Raw genomic sequence first — 19,399 nt, 5'->3', positions numbered from 1 at the left:
ACATGTCACAGGGTGCCATTTTTTGTTCCCTTTGTGATCTTTGTAACAGCAGCAGTTTATCAGAACTCTGGAAACATCAGCCTCTTTGTCTGGTAAGGCAGAATACCACTGCTATTTTCACAGTCCAAAAATACCTGATGACTAGACTACAGATTCTGTTTTCCTCTCAGGTAACACAAACATCCTAAGCTTCAAACACAAAATACTGACTACCAGTTAGGAGGTGCTGAATATAATGCACACCACAAATATGCTATATATTTACCCTGCAGGCTTGTACCTCCAGTGTGGCTATGCTGCAACATTGTCAGGCGTAACTAAATGAGGAATTAAAACATCTTTATGTAGATTGTAAAAAATGTAAAGTGCTACGAAATATAAAACCACTGCTGCTATTCCCAGTTCAGCAACAAACTGTCTTATTGCTGTAGTTCCTGCCTGTGAGGTTTTTCAACCCCAGGAAGAAAGTATGATTCCTTCTTACATATGAGTGGATATATATGGGTGGTGACTATACATCACATTTGCTATATTTGCGTATATGACCTTACATTAAGCATTTTAATGAACCATGCTATAGACTTACAGAAGCATTTTGCTGATGACTATCAGCCTGCAGACTGACTAAAAAGAACGTCACACACCTTTAAATCCCTTAATCCATGATGAAGTTATCAGCTGATGTAGCCAGAAACACACACTTAAAATCTATCACGTTATCTCAAGCTTGCCAGTGACTTACGAGGTAGAACAACGAAAGCAGTGATCATCTTAACAACCAGCAAAGATATCCAAAATAAAAGAATACGATCAGTCAATTGAAATCAGCTTCTGTAACACCTCACCCATAACATCCTCATGGAAAAGCTCAGGAGATGTGGCATAGATGGTTGGTCAGTGAGGCGGATTGCAAACCGGCTCCGCAACAGAGTTCCGAGGGTCATCATCAGTGGCACAGAGTCAGCTTGGAGGCCTGTGGCAAGTGGTGTCCCCCAGGGATCAGTACTGGGTCCAGTTTTGTTCAATATCTTTATCAACAACCTGGATGAGGGGATTGAGAGTACCCTCAGCAAGTTTGCTGATGATACAAAACTGGGGAGGTTGGCTGACACCTGTCAGGTTGTGCAGCCATCCAATGTGACCTGCACAGGCTGGGGAGCTGGGTGCAGGCAAATCTCATGAAGTTTAATAAGGACAAGTACAGGGTCCTGCATCTGGGGAGAAATAACAACATGCACAGGTATGGTTGTGCATGTTAGTACAGGTTAGGGACTGCCCTGCTGGAAAGCAGCTCCATGGAGAAAGACCTTGGAGTGCTGGTGGACAGCAAGTTCTCCATGGAACAACAATGTGCTCTTGTGGCCTAGAGAGCCAATGGTATCCTGGGATGCATCAAGAAAGGTGTGTCCAGCAGGTCTAGGGAAGTTCTTCTACTTCTCTACTCTGCCCTGGTGAGACTACACCTGGAATACTGTGCCCAGTTGGGAGCTCCCCAGTTCAAGAGAGACAGAGATCTGATGAAGAGAATCCAATAGAGAGCCACGAGGATGATTAGGGGACTTGAGCATCTCCCCTATGAAGAGAGACTGAGAGCCCTGGGGCTGTTTAGTCTGGAGAAGAGAAGACTGAGAGGGGATCTGATCAATGTCTATAAATATCTGAGGGGTGGGTGTCAAGTGGAGGGGGCCAGGCTCTTTTGGGTGGTTCACAGTGATAAGACAAGGAACAATGGGTTCAAACTAGAACATAGAAGATTTCACCTCAACATGAGGAGAAACTTTTTTACAGTGAGGGTGAAGGAGCACTGGAACAGGCTCCCCAGGGGTGTCATGGAATCTCCTTCTCTGGAGGCTTTTAAAACCCACCTGGATGCATTCCTGTGTGGACTACCCAAAGTGATTCTGGTCTGGCAGGGGGGTTGGACCTGATGATCTCTTGAGGTCCCTTCCAACCTCTGATATACTGTGATACTGTGACACTCTGCAAAGGGGTAAGCCCGCTGCAGCTTCTGCATGCAGGGAGTGGTAGAAATACTGAAGCACTGGAACAGGCTGCCCAGAGCGGTGGTGGAGTCTCCATCTCTGGAGACCTTCAAAAACCCACCTGGATATGTTCCTGTGTGACCTTCTTTAGGTGAACTTCTCTTGGCAGGGGGTGGGACTCTCCAGGTGTCCCTTCCAATCCCTACCGTTCTATGACTCTGTGATACTGGTAGATGAACATCTGGAACCTAACAAGGTCCGAGTACAAAAATTATTTCATATGGCAATCAAAGCACACTCATCAGTTTTCATTAATATGTAGGAAACAAAATGTTTCCTGATTAAGAATAAATTGGAAAAGATGGCACTACTTTTGAAAAATACTGACTTCCTATAATATTTTTTTCCATGTAAAGAAGAACCTTCATACTCAGAAAATAGTTTCTATCTGCTAAGAAGGAAAATCTAAAAAGCTACTCTGCTTCTTGTGAGCTGTTGGAGTGATATCAGTAATGTTTCACTGAACATATCACAGTATCACAGTATATCAGAGGCTAGAAGGGACCTCAAGAGATCATTGGGTTCAACCTCCCCTGCCAGAGCAGGATCACTTAGGGTAGTCCACACAGGAATGCATCCAGGTGGGTTTGGAAAGTCTCCAGAGAAGGAGACTCCACAATCTCCCTGGGCAGCCTGTTCCAGTGCTCTGTCAACCTCACTGTAAAGAAGTTTCTCCTCATGTTGAGGTGAAATCTTCTATGTTCGAGTTTGAACCTGTTGTTCCTTGTCTTATCACTGTGAACCACTGAAAAGAGCCTGGCCCCCTCCACTTGACACCCATATCATAGAATGGATTGTGTTGGAAAGGATCTTACAGATCATTTAGTTCCAATCCCGCTGCCATGGCCAGGGACACCTTCCACTAGACTAGGTGGCTGAGGGCTCTGGCCAACCTGCCCTTCAACACCTCCAGGGATGGAGCATCCACAGCTTCCTTGGGCAAACACAGTGGGCTTTTTTTCAAGGTTTGAGCATGCAGGCATGACACAGGAAAAAGCCTTATTTTCTTCCTTGGAATCCTGGATCTACAATTGAACTTGTGGTGTTAGGCTACAACTCTAGAAGCTTCTGATTACTCATGCAGCTGAACTACTGTCATGTTCATACATGTAAGTCATTTTGACCTTTTTCTTTTTTTTTTGTTACAGACTAATATGGAAACATATCAAAACAAAATTGTCCATAGACACGCAGGTGTCACAACCCACCTGGATGTGTTCCTGCGTGGCCTGCCCTAGGTGATCCTGCTTTGGCAGAGGGGTTGGACTTGATCGTCTCTGGAGGTCCCTTCCAACCCCTAACATTCTGTGATTAAATATCTAGCACTATCACCACAGATCCAGCTCCACTGGGTACCATAGTGAGGTAAGCAGTAGAACAGACCAAGCACTGGCAATCCCCCACATCCTAACTAAAATGTTCGAATCTGTACTCTTCAAAACAGATTAGGTGAAATGGGTTTTGTGGTGGTTGGTGGGTTTGTTTTAAACACCCCAGCTCCTGATTTCCAATCTACTGTTGCTACTACTGGAATGCTGGCTAAGTTTGGCTATTCAAAGATTGTCCCTGCAGGGTTTCTTGTCCGTGTGCTTGTTTGTATTTTTCAAGACAGTTCATCTGGAACATCTTTGAGATTAGTGTCACCTTGCCTGTGGTTAGATTTCCTGCTGACTTTGCTCTCTTCCAATCATCCCTTTAGGACTTGCAGAAAAATCCCACAAAAAGCCAACTCAAAACAAACAGACAAAAAACCCCATAAAAAACAACCAACAAAGAAACAAACAAAAAAAATTCAAGAAAAAGGGTTGAGTCCTGATATAATAATTTCTTACACTCACAGCTTTAGGAATTTTATGCCTAACTGAACTATAATACTCTGCTACAGTAGAAAAAAATACTTCAATTCCCTCCCAGGGGAGTTCCAGTTCTGCTGTTCATAAGTTGCTCTTACTTTAGCTTAATGGGGTTTTAAAACAAGCATTTGCTGATAATTTGAGGAAGGTCACTTACTGCTCAGCACTGCTCAGCAGGAGCAAACCAAAGTCTGAAATAGTCCAGTTGAGAGGCATCCCTGCCCATGGCAGGAAGGCTGGAGCACATGATTTCTGAGGTCCCTTCCAACCTAGGCCATTCTATGATGCTATGATGATACGTTCACTAAGCAGGAAGCAAGTTCAATCAATACTCCTCCTCAGTGAGGATTTATCAAATTAATTAAAAAATTACAACGCATAAGCTAATCACAACAAGTTTCCTCAAAGGTAAAGTAATATTATTACAGTGGTTAATTAATAAAATGGACTGGTTTAATCCAAGAAATTCCTAATTGTCCTTAGTGGTAAAACACGTATATCCAACAGGAACCAGTAAAGTAGGAAGATTTCTTGAAGTAGAACTGCAGTTACCATTACATAACATTGCTGTCATCATTCACTGAATCTATTGTAATAACCCCACCAAAATGCCTAATCACAAAAATAATGGTTGACCTATATGGCACACTTCACCTATCCCCCTCCTCAGCAGGACTAATGAGCCCGAGGAGCCTGTACTGCTGCATATTGTACTGCGTCCACCAGTTCAAGACAACTCATTCACAACCAGTTTGTGTACCTCTGCACAGAACTGTAGCATGCCATGTAATCACATTCTTAGAGAAACAAAGGCAAATTAGCAAGAAAGACAACACACAGCATTCCCTGATACTAGTGTATGTCCTACATGGGATCATCAGTCACTTGCATGACACACCAACACCCACACAATGGGATATTCAAGTTCACAGCACAGACTTATAAAGCCCCCAAAGCACATCACTGAAGAAAATGTGATACCTGTACCCTAAGAGAACCTCGCTTTCTGCTGGCGTTTGGTAGTTTTAGACTATGCCTTTATAATTTTTCACAGATTTCGAGCAGAAAGTAATAAAATGTAAATAAATGACTATTGGGTGTAAAAAGGAAAATAATGATTATTCTAAGCAATTCCATTGGAGGGATATCTCCCATAAGATTTGGTTCCCAAAACAATTTCTCTCTCTTCTTGCTTCTTCGCTCTGGGGAGATACTAACTGGCTTTATTGACCTTGGCTGCATCGCTTTTATTTTGGCCAAGTCTAATATCTCTGCTTCTCTCACTCCTCCCTTTTGTACAGGGGGCCAAGGGGGAGGCAGGGAAGGAGAAGCTGTTGCAGCTCCCCTGGTCTTTTGGCCAGGGGGGTCCTTGTGCTGTTTGTTAATTGTAAATACTGTAAATATTGCAAATACTGTATATTTGTACATATTCATTGCATTTCATTGCAGATTGTAGTTTTGCCTGTAAATACAGCTTCCATTTGCTTCCACTGAGCTGCTCTGGCAAAGTTAATGTTGCGGGGGGGGGGGGGGGGTGGAATTTCCAACCCAACACATCCATATTCAATCATTCTTCAACAACTTAAAACCTTAGGCTGATCTAATTCTAACTCTATAGCACCACAAAAACATGGACCCATGTGTGCATGAGTGTACAACATGCCAGCATCATACATATGTACTTCACATTATTCCTACTTCTTTTAATGACAGAGCAACATTTTCCCCAAACCTACTGTCTGCATGCAGAACAACTACATCCTCCAGTCACAGAATCATAGAATGGTTTGAGCTGGAAGGGACCTTAACGATCATCTAGTTCCAACCATACTCTCTTTTAGAAAATGTAAGTAAATTATATAATAGCATTTGATAACATATCACATACCTGGTCACAGTTTGTTAATCATCTTCTCCAAATATTTTGAAGGTAAACCTGAAAATCCATTCTTAAAGTCTTTGCCCACTGGGATCAGATTTAGGTGACATATCGTAGGCCCATTTAATAATTCCCAAGAACACCTTCTAAAGCCAGCATATAATTAAACTGGACATATTTTTATAGTTCATCTATAACCTCTTCAAAAACATATTTACAGCAGAATTAAGTTCTAAAGTCATCAACAGCACAACATCACTATTTTCAAGACCCTTTAAAAGAATTACCTGACTTCCAGACATATGAAAACAGGTTATGTTGTTGCTTCATAGAAAGAGAAACAGACCTAGAACCATACAATGCTATAATGAGGGACACATTTGGTGCTTGCCAGATGCATCCTAATTGATGTTTTCTTCTATGAACGTAGCTGGCACTCGATTCTTTACTGTTTTTTTCCAGAATTTTCCCCCCAAAGTGAGTCCTTTATACTACATAAACTAAAGTTATTTTTAGTGATTGTCAAATTTCAAGGCTACAAATTTCTGCAGTTATTGCACCTACCTTCACTTGCATGTAGTCTCATAATTAAAACAAATGAGTCCCCAAAGAACTCTGAAGAAGAGGCTGAATTAACAAAGTCTTTAAGTGAACCGGAAGCAAGCCAATCCCTTATGAACACAGAGCCTGTAATTAGCCATTTTGCTGTTCACAGTGAGGCTGAGGCTCAATAAAAACTAAACCCTGATGCAGGCAAGGCATTCCCATGGGGCTCACATACACTACCACTCACTAGTTGCTTTACATCAAAGAAACTGGGACACAGCTTGAAATTGGCTGGCTGCCTATTTGATAAAATGGAAAGCTATTGGTGATAAGTACTTCCTCTTCTTTTCATATCCCTAGTGTCACAAAAACAGGCTCAGTACTTAAATGTGGCTCCTAACAGTCCCATGCTCACATTGGTGCCAAGCAGATATGACTCCAGGTCTGACTGATTAGAGAATGACACCTCATAGATTCTGCATGGTGTCACAGTTACACCTCAAAGCAATAATCTCTAGCACTGACTTTCCCAAAACCTCTAAGGATGAGGCCATCAGTTTCCCAAAACCATATCTGAATTTAGGTCTCACCTTGATTAGGATGCAGTCAGTAGTCTACACTTCAGTGATTACCTTTTTAAACAAGAATGAAGACTAATTTAGATGTCCCCATTACAACTCTACAGAAGGCAAATTATAGTAACTCAAGCATATACAAAAAATAGTTTGGAACTATGATTATTTTTACTTCAATGGGACAGAGGTGGAAGAATAATGACTGTTTCTGACTGCCATTGCTCAAGCTACAGATGAGTAACTCGTTAATGTATCAATCCTACAATTTATCAGCTCCTTCAAACCTCTCAGGAACTGAGGCATTCAGCATCTCTCATGTCAAGTTAAAATAAATACTGTAACAACTTTTCTATTCAGCCATTAAAAACTTAAATATGCAGTCAATATTTAGTTTGCCAAATAGTAAGCTACAGTTTAAAAAAAAATAAAATAAAAATGGTATCTCTAAAGCCAGTACTACAAAAATGTCAGGTGACAGGGCTATGAGAGCACCTCAAGCTGCAATTGCAAAATGATTCACCACCCTCAAAAAGCATGCTCCTAAATGAATGGGCTGATCTTTTGAAGTTTCAGTTGTTATCCAGAAATCCTCTACCATGTTAACCTTTTGTCGTTTGTCTTACTCTGCCCTTACAAGGTCATCATGACATCCACTTCTGCAGTGGAATTCAGCTTTTCATCAACAGAGCATTAGGATCATTCAAAGAGAAGAGGGAAGGCACTGGATGGCTTTAATTCTCACAAACAGCTTCACAAACCCCAGGCTGGTGGACGCTCACCTTTCGCAAGAGGAAGCAAATACGCTCAATATTTCTCAGCCGCTCTCTCTGTCAAGAAAAAGTGGGCAAAAGGTAGGAGATTAGTTGGTGTTATAAATTAAAGATAATACATTACAGCAATCACAGAAACATTCAGGTTGGAAAACACCCTCAGGATCACCAAGTCCAACCGATAACCCTGCTCTGCAAGGTTCACCCTAAACCATATCCCCAAGCACCACATCCAAACAACCTTTAAACACATCCAGGGTTGGTGACTCAACCACCTCCCTGCACAGCCTGTTCCAATGCTTTCTGTGATTTTTTTTTTCCTAATGTCCAGTCTAAACCTACCCAGTTGCAGCTTGAGGCTGTTCCCTCTTGTTCTATCATTAATTACTTGTGAGAAGAGACCAGCATCAGCCTCTCCACAACATCCTTTCAGGGAGTTGCAGACAGCTATGAAGTCTCCTCTCAGCCTCCTGTTTTCCAAACTAAACAGTTTTAATTACAATAGGTCAAGATCATAATTAATGGCTGCAGGGAAAGAAAACTTGTTCTTAGTCTGACATTATAGTACACCCTTCCTACCTACTGCTTGCAAGTCAAACAATTTACCCAGTTAGACGTCCCAATAAGCTATTTTTCTACCTGTTACTAGGTGTAAAAATATAAACTGAGGACTCAAGTCTGTGTTAGCCTTCAGTCAGGGGCTGCAACTTTTTTTTTAAATCAGCATTTGTGGCTCTATCCAATGGTGCCAATCTATACCACGGAGACTTGACCTTGCATTTGCAGATATTTGAAGCCAGAGGTTGGGTAATTCTAAGTGGAAAAGCAACTAGGAATTTGGTATGGCAGTCATTCCTCTATCATTAAGAGGGTACCTGAGCAATGCTTGCTATTATAATTTAACCCAGTAGTGAAGAATATCTGAAACGTCCTAGAAACGTTAAGCAACAGATGCATTCATAAATACTGAAAGTCACTTTAATTAAGCACTGTGACTCAAAAGATGCTCTAGTCCTGATTCACAGAAAGAAGCCAAGTTAAAGACAGGTTTTTCTTTTAAAAGCCTCATAATGAGAAATTCATTAGTAAAATCAGATTTCACCCTGAATAAATCCATCATTGAAGTTATTGTGAAACATTCTACTGTGGTTACATTGCAGAGGGCAGAGTGGTTTTGTTGTCCTAGAAGACTGTCAGGTAATATTTTCATGTAGACATGGGGGAAAAAATATTCTAAAAAGTTACCCTTTTTAAACAGGTAACATAGTTGGAAAGGCAACTCTAACTACACTCTCTGCCTTTCAAATGCTTTAAATTTGCTCCAAGTTTGAGCTTTATTCCTATTTTCCACAGATACGTCTCTTTTCCCTTTCTGTCCCCAAATTTAAGCCATTTTTGTTTAAAAAGGTATCACTTTGGAAAGCCAGTGAGACAGTGGCAGCTTGATAGGTGCCAGACAAATACCATGCCTCTCTCTGACATCTGTGATCTAAAAGAGATTCAGAAATTTTAGACTCATGGTTGCAAACATGAGATTGGATACATATGGATGTGCCTGTGAAGATGCAGAAAGGTTTCCTGCCTGCAGTAGGAGCTAAGTGGAGAGGGCATTTAAAAGACAGGTGCCTAACTGCAGTTGGCCCTGGAGTAATAGGTAATCTGTCTTTGAATCGTAGGTAATAGAGTGTGAAGCAGGAGATTAGAATTAAATTCTCAGTACTGTCATTGTTTTTACCTCTGATTTCTCCTTAATCCAGCCTTCCCTTGTCAAAAAGGCTCTACCCTCTGTCATGAAAACATTGTGGAAGACACAGGAGTAAACATCAGACATTCTTACACTGCAATGAAGAAGACTACCCCAACAAAGAAATGCAATATGGCCAGAAGCAACTATGCATGAAGCAAAAGGAAAATACACTTGACCCAATACATATGAAATAATAAATACTTGTTTAAAATGTTCCTTTGGTGTCAATATTAAAGGCATGAACACGTATACTGTGCAGAAGAAAGCAATTTGAGATTACTGCTTCAGTTATCAGAGAAAGCTTCATAGAAGAGAATCAAGTATGTCAAGTGATCACAGAATATTTTGCTGTGTTTCAACAGACACTCTACTATTAACTTTTTGATTACGACACTAATATGAGTGAAACAGGGACTGACTGACTTTTTTTTTTTTTTTAATCCTGGAAATCAATTTAATTGCTATTTTAAAAATAAGAGGAAATTATTTCCAGGGAGCATTTCCATGGTACATTTAAATAGACATTTCTTGTGTACTGTTCTCAAGATGGAAAATTAAAACAGATAAATTGAATTTAAAAATCAGATTACTTCCAGTAAATTCAAAACCAGATTACTTCCATGGAAGTCATCTATAGGAGGAAAATAAAACCAGATAAATTCAATTAAAAAACAGATTACTTCCATAGAAGTCATCTATAGGATTTGTTCAGATAATGTCTTTCTTCTGTTCTCATTCTTTGCTTATGTGTTAGTAAACAAGGCTTCCTGTTAAAAGACTCATGTAAAGATTCCTCTTAAAATCATCAGTCTTCTAAGCAGTAGCACAAATGCTCTGGTGAGTTACAAAACAAGGTGAAATAGCAAAGTCTTAGCTACTGAATCTGGTTATAATTTGCAGGCAATTAAATAACTTGATACCCTGTAGAGATCAAATTCAAGACCCTGTCCTAATCATTGTAATTCCCAGTGAGATGGCAGGAAGCCAAGTTCTGCTCTCCATTCTGGTGGTACAAATCTGATTCCTGTTTAACTGTTGTCAGCTAAATCACCCTAGATTACAGTTTTAATTAACAGAGGAATTTCCATATACCTAAATTTTTGGTTCATTAGGTAAAAGTGAATTTGCACTCCCAGGACAATATTTAACCTTTTCCCTAGCAGATGCAGCAGAATGTGTTATTTGCTCTTACAGCAGAGGAGAATTTAGAGCCATGGGACAAAGAGGACTAGGAATGAATCTCTTATCAAATGCCTGCAAACTTTTGACTCATTGACACAGACAGCATGGGAGAAGGTGGTCATCCCATGCTTTAATGTAGAGAAAGCAAATGATTTCAAGAACAAAACTTTTGCCTCAGAACAATAAGATAAAAAAGAAGGCATTAGCACTATATATCCTTCAGGTTTTGAACTTGCAAATTACTTTCCTGCCTCCTTCAGCAAAAAGGAAAGCTATTAGTATAAAGAGCTGCCATCTGGCTTCCTAAGACTGGCCCAATAAATCAATTTTCCAAGCTACAGTTGTCTTCACAACAGCCTTTCTCTTCATTTCCACACTCATACTTTCACCAAGAGTTCAGTGCATCTCTCTCTCTTTAGCAGCTGTTGCTCAGCAAGCCGTGGGTTGTACTCACTGCGTGGACTGGGTTGCACTGATCTATTGGGCTTTTGAAGTCTGTCCGAAGTTCATCAAAGGCAATTATCTGAAAAACAATTTTTTTCAAAAACTGTAATGAATGCTCATCAGGACTAATTAGATGCATTACCTCCCTTCTTCCTTTTCCATAGGAAACATGGGAAACTAGCTTCCCCAACGTGCTCCTTTCAGAACTTTTTAGTTAAAACAAAACATGGGATATTCCCACAAGCAACACCTAGAATCCATTACCCCATCACTCCATAAAATCATATCTATAACCTTTTCAGCATTGGTGCTTTCCAGATTTCTTCCCTCATATCAGCTACAATTCTTTTCTCTGACTTCCAAATGACATGGAATTATTTCAAAGAAGTGAAAAGTCTCAATCAAGTCTCCAGACTTGATTGAAAAAGGAGTTAGCTGCCCTAAACATACAAGATGCATCAGATATGCTATTCCAGGTTTAATGCACACACAACAGCCGCTTTATATTAGTGTTAAACTTACTGCAGATATTAATGTTGAATCAGTTTAATTATTACTAAGCCAAAATTCATTATCAAGCAAACTCCTCAAAATGTAAACCACTCCAGAGCAAATCATGCCCTTCCTAAACTCCAGCATGAATTAAGGAACCTTCCTTCAAACCTGGGGTCTGAAGTGGGGGTTGGACACAATGACCTTTGAGGGTCCCTTCCAACCCGATGCAATCTGTGATCACATTAATGGAAAGATATCTTTTGATCATGTCCTTTAGTTTCCTCCATTAAGTGATGGATTGAGACACTAGTAATTACTGCCTGATTTTCAAGTACAGCAGATAGAAGGGCCCATAAATATAATAACCACACAGAAATACAGAATGCCAAGTTGGAAGGGATCCCAAGGATGATTGGTCCATCCTTTCTAGGTAATAGTATAGTCGAAATAAGATGGCCCAGCACCTTGTCAATTTGAGTCTTCAAACTGATTAATGTAGGGGAATCCACTACTTCCCCAGGGAGATACTAATAACAACAACAATAATAACGCTTTCTTGGAAGGAAAACAGCTGTAGTAACTCTCAGTATATTTCATTTGAAGATCTCAAAGCATGTTTTCAGCTTATTTTACATTTATATTCTAGTAATACTTTTTCTTCGGCTTGTTTTACCCAAGGAATGAAAGCTTACTATGACAAGCACCACATAAACAGATGTTAAAACAATGATTCGTTTTTAGACTATTTACAATGCAGGAAAGTATTTGTTCTTAATAAAACAATGACAGAAGTACGAGGTATGAGCCACATCTGGAATATTGTGTCCAGTTCTGGGCCCCTCAGTTCAAGACAGAGAGAAAGTATTTGTTCTTAATAAAACAATGATGGAAGTATAAGGTATGAGCCACATCTGGAATATTGTGTCCAGTTCTGGGCCCCTCAGTTCAAGACAGAGAGAAAGTATTTGTTCTTAATAAAACAATGATGGAAGTACAAGGTATGAGCCACATCTGGAATATTGTGTCCAGTTCTGGGCTCCTCAGTTCAAGAAAGACAGAGAGCTACTTGAAAGAGTCCAGCACAGAGCCACAAGGATGATTAAGGGAGTGGAACACTTTCCGTACGAAGAGAGACTGAGGGAGCTGGGGCTCTTCAGCATGGAGAAGGGGAGACTGGGAGGTGATCTCATCAATGTTTATAAACATGTAAAAGGATGAGTGCCAAGAGGATGGAGCCAGGCTCTGCTTGGTGGTGCCCAATGACAAGACCTGGGGCAATAGGTGGAAGCTGAGGCATAGGAAGTTTCACGTAAATAAGAGGAAAGATTTTTTCACTGTGAGGATGACGGAGCACTGGAACAGGGCGGGTTGTGGAGTCTCCCTCACAGGAGATATTAAAAAATTCACCTGGATGCGTTCCTGTGTGATCTGGTACAGGTGATCCTGCTCTGGCTGGGGGGGTTGGACTTTTGAGGTCCCTTCCAGCCCCTTAAATTCTGTGATTCTGAGTGCAACTACCATTCTCTGTCATGCCACCGCATGCATGCTGCCTAGCTGCTAAAAAAATAACCATCTGGGTGACAACCAGGAGGTTCTCCTCCCTCTCTACTCTACCCTGGTGAGGCCACATCCGGAATACTGCGTCCAGTTCTGGGCTCCCTGGTTCAATAAGGGCAGGGACTTGCTGAAAAGGGTACAAAAAAGGGTTACAAAGATGCTGAGGGGACTGGAACATCTTGGGCTTTTTAGTCTGGAGAAGAGAAGACTGAGGGGGATCTCATCGATACTTAGAAATACTGAAAAGGTAGGTGTCAGAAGGATGGGACCAGTCTTTTTCCAGTGGTGCCCAGTGACAGAACAAGGGGTAATGGGCACAAACTTGAACATAAGAAGTTCTATCTAAACATGAAGAGGAACTTCTTTAATTCAAGGGTGACAGAGCACTAGAATAGGCTGTCCAAAGAGGTGGTGGAGTCTCCATCTTAGGAGACATTCAAAACCCGCCTGGACATGTTCCTGTGTGACTTTCTTTAGATGAATCTGTCTTGGCAAGGAGGTTAGACTCCCTTCCAACCCCTACCATTCTGCATGATTCTGTGATACAGACCTGCCGTATAGGTAAAACACATTGATTTTACAGATATGGAATGCAGAAGCAGAACTCCTGAAAATGGCCTATCCATGATTCATATAATCATCTGGTGAGAGGCTTGAGAATAAAACCTAGAGACACAACCCACAAAGTGAGGCACTGCTCCACAACCCACTCTAATGCTGCATTCATCACACTGAAGCACATTTAAAATCAGAAGTGGTGGTGTTTTACAAGAGCACTCTACAGAATTCAATTTATTCAACTCTGACAAGTAAAAGTGTCAGAATAAACCATAAAGGGATCTATAAAGTGTGATTATCAATGAAGCATTTCTCCCCGAGGACTCAGTATTGCCGCAAGTTAGGAATTAGATCTGCAGTGGATGTTTAGAACAAGGTAAGAGACCCAATAACAGAAACTGAGAGAGAGTCAGAGTATAGTTGAGAAGAATAAGGCTTGTGGCACCTAAATACTTCCTGACTAGTTCTTTATATTCTCAGCTGGACCAACTCTGAAGAGGGTACCAACCATCTGAGCCACAAGCACACACTTCTGTTTGTCGTTGGGCATCAACATTGGCACTGAGAGCATTGACAGAAACGGGGAAGGATCGCCCTGTAACAGGTAAGAGAGCTGCCTCTTTTTATAGCTGTGCCACTGCTTTACTTTAGGATCCTGTGCATCCATCTGCCTGAAATTCTCTTTGCCTCACTGCACTGGTACTTACAGATGTAGCTTTAAGACAGAAAACTGTCATGAGCTGTGAGTGACAATTGTTTTTAATAAGGTACAGTGGTAACAGCTATTTTTCTGTTCTAAGCATAGGCATGAGCTGGAGTTTCCTTGAGGACAGAAAACAACAACCAAAAAAAAATGTGAATGTGCTGTGCTCTTCCTTTTTGTAGTCAGCAACAGCAACCAGGAGTTTGAGATAATCATGAAGTACAAGATCCAGCCAGTAAAAGTCCAGCTGATGCTGTGAGAAAAGACTGGTCTACGTCAACAGCCTGGCGAACCTGCATACTAAAACCATAAAATAGACTCCTTTCAAGAAGTAAAGGAAAGCCTCTAAAGATTCACTGAACACAGAGACAAAACGATAACCCTGAAGCATGTTTAGATGAAGAAGAAGGAGGTTGCTCTGAAAAATGGAACCATTAAGGCAGGGCTCTCGAGCTAGCCTAACTAAGACACCTCCAGAGATCACATAGTCCAACCCCCCTGCCAGAGCAGGATAACCTCGAGTAGGTCACATAGAACAGGTGGGTTTTGAATGTGCCCAGAAAAGGAGACTCCATAACCTCTCTGGGCAGCCAGTTCCAGTGTTCTGTCAGCCTCATAGTGAAGAAGTTTTTCCTTATGTTCACATGGAACCTCCTGTGCTCCAGCTGGCACACTATTTATTTTATGTTATGCATGCATTTTATCTAAGTGCACTGAAACAACTGACAGTATTAAGAACAGTGGTCAGGCACTGGAACAGGCTGAGAAGCAGTGGAGTCATCATCCCTGGAGGTGTTAAAAAAAACCACATAGATGTGGCATGGTCATCCTAGTGTCGGGTTGATGGTTGGACTTGATGATTTTAAGATATATTTTCCAATCTTAATGACTACGATTCAATTATAAGTACCTTCTGCAGCAGCTTTAATGCCTCAGGACATTGTGTGGCCAGAGCTGCAATTTTTCCCTACAAAATAAAATCCAAACTAATTGCTGTCTCCACAAAATATTTTACAATGCTTTCACAGGATGTGGGGTGTTCTGGCCATGCTCTGGAGTAACGATTTTCTATTCATTTACTCTTCAGCTGCCTACTCCCCATACATCAGCTTATAAGAGTTGCTGGATGCTCTGGGACAGCATCCAGGTATCCTCAAGGTCTGTTTCACCTCGGAAATTGCCACACTTATCAGCATCTTGACAGAGTAATTCACTCAGAGACAAACAGTGTAGTAGATCCCCATCATGGCACTTCACCATATGAACTGCCATCATTTTAACTTTGTAAATGAATGTGTTCTATAAAACACTCAGTATCTTATAGCTAGAGCCAATCTAATTTGATTCAGGGTGGCAATCAAGACTGCAAAACATACACACAGGTGTACATCAGTGACCCCATCTCTCTAAAGGCCACGCAATAAATAGAGCATTCCAATGAAAAATTACTATCCTCAAGTCACAAAGTTAAACAGATAGCTAAGTGGATAGCAGGTTGTAAATGTGCTAGGAACTGATCTTGCACAGAGAAGAACTGTACTTCTATCAGTAAAAATTAATGCTGTACACAGCTTCATAGAAAGAGAACAAGGATCATTTGATATTCATGTAGGAATTCAAAGGGAAAAAAAGTTATCTGCTTATTTCCAAAGATATATTAAAAAAAAAAAGGGGGGGTGGAGGTAGATCATGTTTACCAATAATTTCTATTATTACAGCAGAAAGGGGCCAGGGATTGAATGGTCAATAGATATTGAACTACTTTCTGACCTGAGGAATGCTGCCTGTGATTCCACATTGCAAAACATAGCAGGAAGTTTGTTCTGCCACTGCCCTAGCTGCGTCTGCTGACAGAAATGTACTTGTGGGTGCTATCCACCAAATAAAAACTGAAGGTTTACAAAAATACTGGTTGCATTCTCTGGTGATTCACACCATCTGCAAATCTCAAAACTCTCCAATGTAAGTCAGCAAGGAGTCTGCCCCAGGTTAAACACATACTGAGCAGATGAGATTGTGATGATAATGGATGTTTCAGTACAGACACAACGGCAATGATATTTATAAAATCTGGTTTCCTTGCCTGCACTCTCTGCATTCATCTCTGCAGACAACACCACCTTTGAATAATGAAGCAGTCACATAAGACTGAACCTGAATTTAGTTTTCTTCCTATGTTTAAGCACCCAAACTAAAAATTTCACCTATTAATGGTAGAAATTAATTATGATCTCTCCTTTTAAGAGAAGATTTTTTTTTTAATCATTGAGCTCTTACAGAAATGTATTTTAATTGAGAATGTGATGTTTTAGGGTGGCAGTGGAGTTGGTGTGGGTGTGAATTCTGTGACAGCAAAGAAGTTGGATATTATTGCTTATTGGCACCTCAGAAAAATTAAGATAAAACAGACCTTGATGACAAGCACGCTAACCACAGCACAGAACAGTAACACTTAACATATGTTTCCTTGCCACCATCTTGTCAATGCACCACAATCCCATCTTGAAGAAACAGTCTTTAATAGTTTGTTTAAACACTTTCTCTACCCCTCCATTCTCATACACAGCTTTCACAGCACCCATACCAGCACTTCATAAGCTATCTGCAACTCAGCACATGGGCAGAAAGACAGTGAACAGGTTTAGGAGCATGCTGTGCTCATGCCTGCCCATCAACTGATGTATAGACATATTTACTGCATTTGGAAAAGAGTGTTGAACATTTATTATGTCTGAATCATGTTGACACAAGCTAGGCAAGTTATTTTGTTGGATTTTGTTGAGCAGAAACAGCAACTGACAAAACATGTGAGAGACAGTAGGTCAGGTAAGAATGCAAAAGGACCTGAAAGGGAAAATAAGTCACTGCCTAGACACAATGCAGAGAATAGTGACACTGAGAAAGTGACAAACTGAAAGAACAATTTTTGCGACCCATTTTCTATCATGATGTAAAATGAATCTGTAAATTAAATTTTCAGATGGTTGGTGAATATTTGTTCAAGATGTTTTTTTCTTCCTCCTTCTTTCTCTTTTGGTTAATGCTACCAATGTAAACACAGCAAGGAAAATACCCCTCTTGTAAGGGTTGCTCTGAGTTTGCATCTCCACTGTGATCTCCAATGAGAACACTAATTTCAGCTTGAGTGCCTGTTGGTCACAATATATTGCATATTCTTGTAATATATAAATCATAACTGTTAACTGCATTATGTTGTGAAAAATCAATGTTTTTCTACAACGTCTTGATTGCCACTGAGCTGCACGGCACAGACAGAACAGGCTTCCCAAAGATGTTGTGCAGTCTCTTTCACTGGAGACATTCACAATATGCCTGGATGTGTTCCTGTGTGACCTACTCCTGGTGATCCTGCTCTGGCAGTGAGGTTGGACTGGATGATCTTTCAAGGTCCCTGCCAACCTCTAATGTTCTCTGATCCTGTGATTAACTTCTACTGCATAAAACACAGCCTGCTTCTACACTCCATCTACCTGCAGCCCCTTAGAAAAAAAGAAGAGTCAAATGAAAACATGAAGGTAGAGTGATGGGATAACATTCAGAGTGTGTACACATGCACTTTATAAACATTCTACAATTAATTCTTAAATAGAAAATTAACTTCATGGAGGGGATCCAGACTCAAGAATATGCACAAAGACTTTAAACTGCATTTGAATTTCTTTTTAACAGAGAGGTTATCAGCTGATTCATATCTACCTACCTGCAGCCGGATAGACAGGCAGCAAAAGAGTAGTTCTCAGATACCCTTCTCTTTTCCTTGAGAACAAAGGACTCCTCTCTACTCTGCCCTGGTGAGACCACACCTGGAATACTGTGTCCAGTTTTGGGCTCCCCAGTTCATGAGAGACAGAGACCTGCTGGAGAGAATCCAATAGAGAGCCACGAGGATGATCAGGGGACTTGAGCATCTCCCCTGTGAAGAGAGACTGAGAGCCCTGGGGCTGTTTGGTCTGGAGAAGAGAAGACTGAGAGGGGATCTGATCAATGTCTATCAATATCTGAGGGGTGGGTGTCAAGTGGAGGGGGCCAGGCTCTTTTTGGTGGTTCACAGTGATAAGACAAGGAACAATGGGTTCAAAATAGAACACAGCAGATTTCACCTCAACAAGAGGAGAATCTTTATTTACAGTGAGGGTGACAGAGTACTGGAACAGGCTGCCCAGGGGGGTAGTGGAGTCTCCTTCTCTGGAGACTTTCCAAACCCACCTGGATGCATTCCTGTGTGGACTACCCAAAGTGATCCTGCTCTGGCAGGATCGTTGGACCTGATGATCTCTTGAGGTCCCTTCCAACATCTGATATACTGTGATACTGTGACATAGTTGGGCTGTTACTGCCCAAGTTAATTCATGAGAAATTAAATGGGCTGGACATGGAGGCCAGTGCTGCACAGTATTGTAGTGTACACTGGCAGGAAGCCAAAAAACAATCTTCATTCTAAGTCTTGGGGTTAACTTTCAAACTCTTCAGAAAATCTGAAGATCAGTTTCACTCTCTGCTTGTCACCCTTTAAAGGGGGAACTTTAATATTCCTATTTCGTACTTTGTGAGATGAGAATTTATGATGTTATTCACTCATGTTCTCAAAGCTAGTGGTCTGTATCTAGTATGAATCTGTACTTAGCTCATGAGGGTTTCCTGCCAAGCTTTCTGCTCCATGTTCAGGTTCACAAGTTCAGAGTATGACTCACTAAAAGAGCACAAAATTATTCCTTAAGGTTATAACAAACTAGAGTGGATTCAGTATTCCTACTGAAGAGTACTGCCCTTAAAATGCTGGAGCTGTGCAATGTTAGAATGTTACAAAGCTGTTCTCACTCATGCCCCCAATGACTGTCTTTTTTGGCTGTAAAAACATCTCAAAATGTAATAATAAATAATAGCAGTAATAAATAAATAAATTTTTAAACAAACTACTTCCATTTACCAGGGATCCAAAACATGTTATAGCATAGATTCACGAACATTTACTTCCCCAAGAGGCTTGGGGGCCATACAGCTGCTCCTATAATCATTAATAAAAGTAC

General features: G+C 40.8%; 1 protein-coding gene across 2 annotated transcripts in view; it reads right to left on the bottom strand.

Moving 5' to 3' along the window:
* Window positions 1–19,399, bottom strand: part of CNIH3 (cornichon family AMPA receptor auxiliary protein 3) — a 61,112-nt gene that overhangs the window by 17,459 nt on the left and 24,254 nt on the right. The window contains exons 2-3 of one of the 2 annotated variants that reach the window (XM_054398053.1): window positions 11,049–11,117; window positions 7,675–7,722 (exon numbers count right to left, since the gene is read on the bottom strand). In XM_054398053.1, coding sequence (XP_054254028.1) covers window positions 7,675–7,722; window positions 11,049–11,117 — 117 coding nt within the window. The remainder of the gene's footprint in view (window positions 1–7,674; window positions 7,723–11,048; window positions 11,118–19,399) is intronic. The other variant, XM_054398061.1, reaches the window with a different exon arrangement.

This window comes from Indicator indicator, chromosome 2, assembly GCF_027791375.1.
Source record: "Indicator indicator isolate 239-I01 chromosome 2, UM_Iind_1.1, whole genome shotgun sequence".
Taxonomy (NCBI): Eukaryota; Metazoa; Chordata; class Aves; order Piciformes; family Indicatoridae; genus Indicator; species Indicator indicator.
The sequence above is the reverse complement of the archived record's forward strand: the minus strand, read 5'-3'. Positions and strand labels throughout refer to the sequence as shown.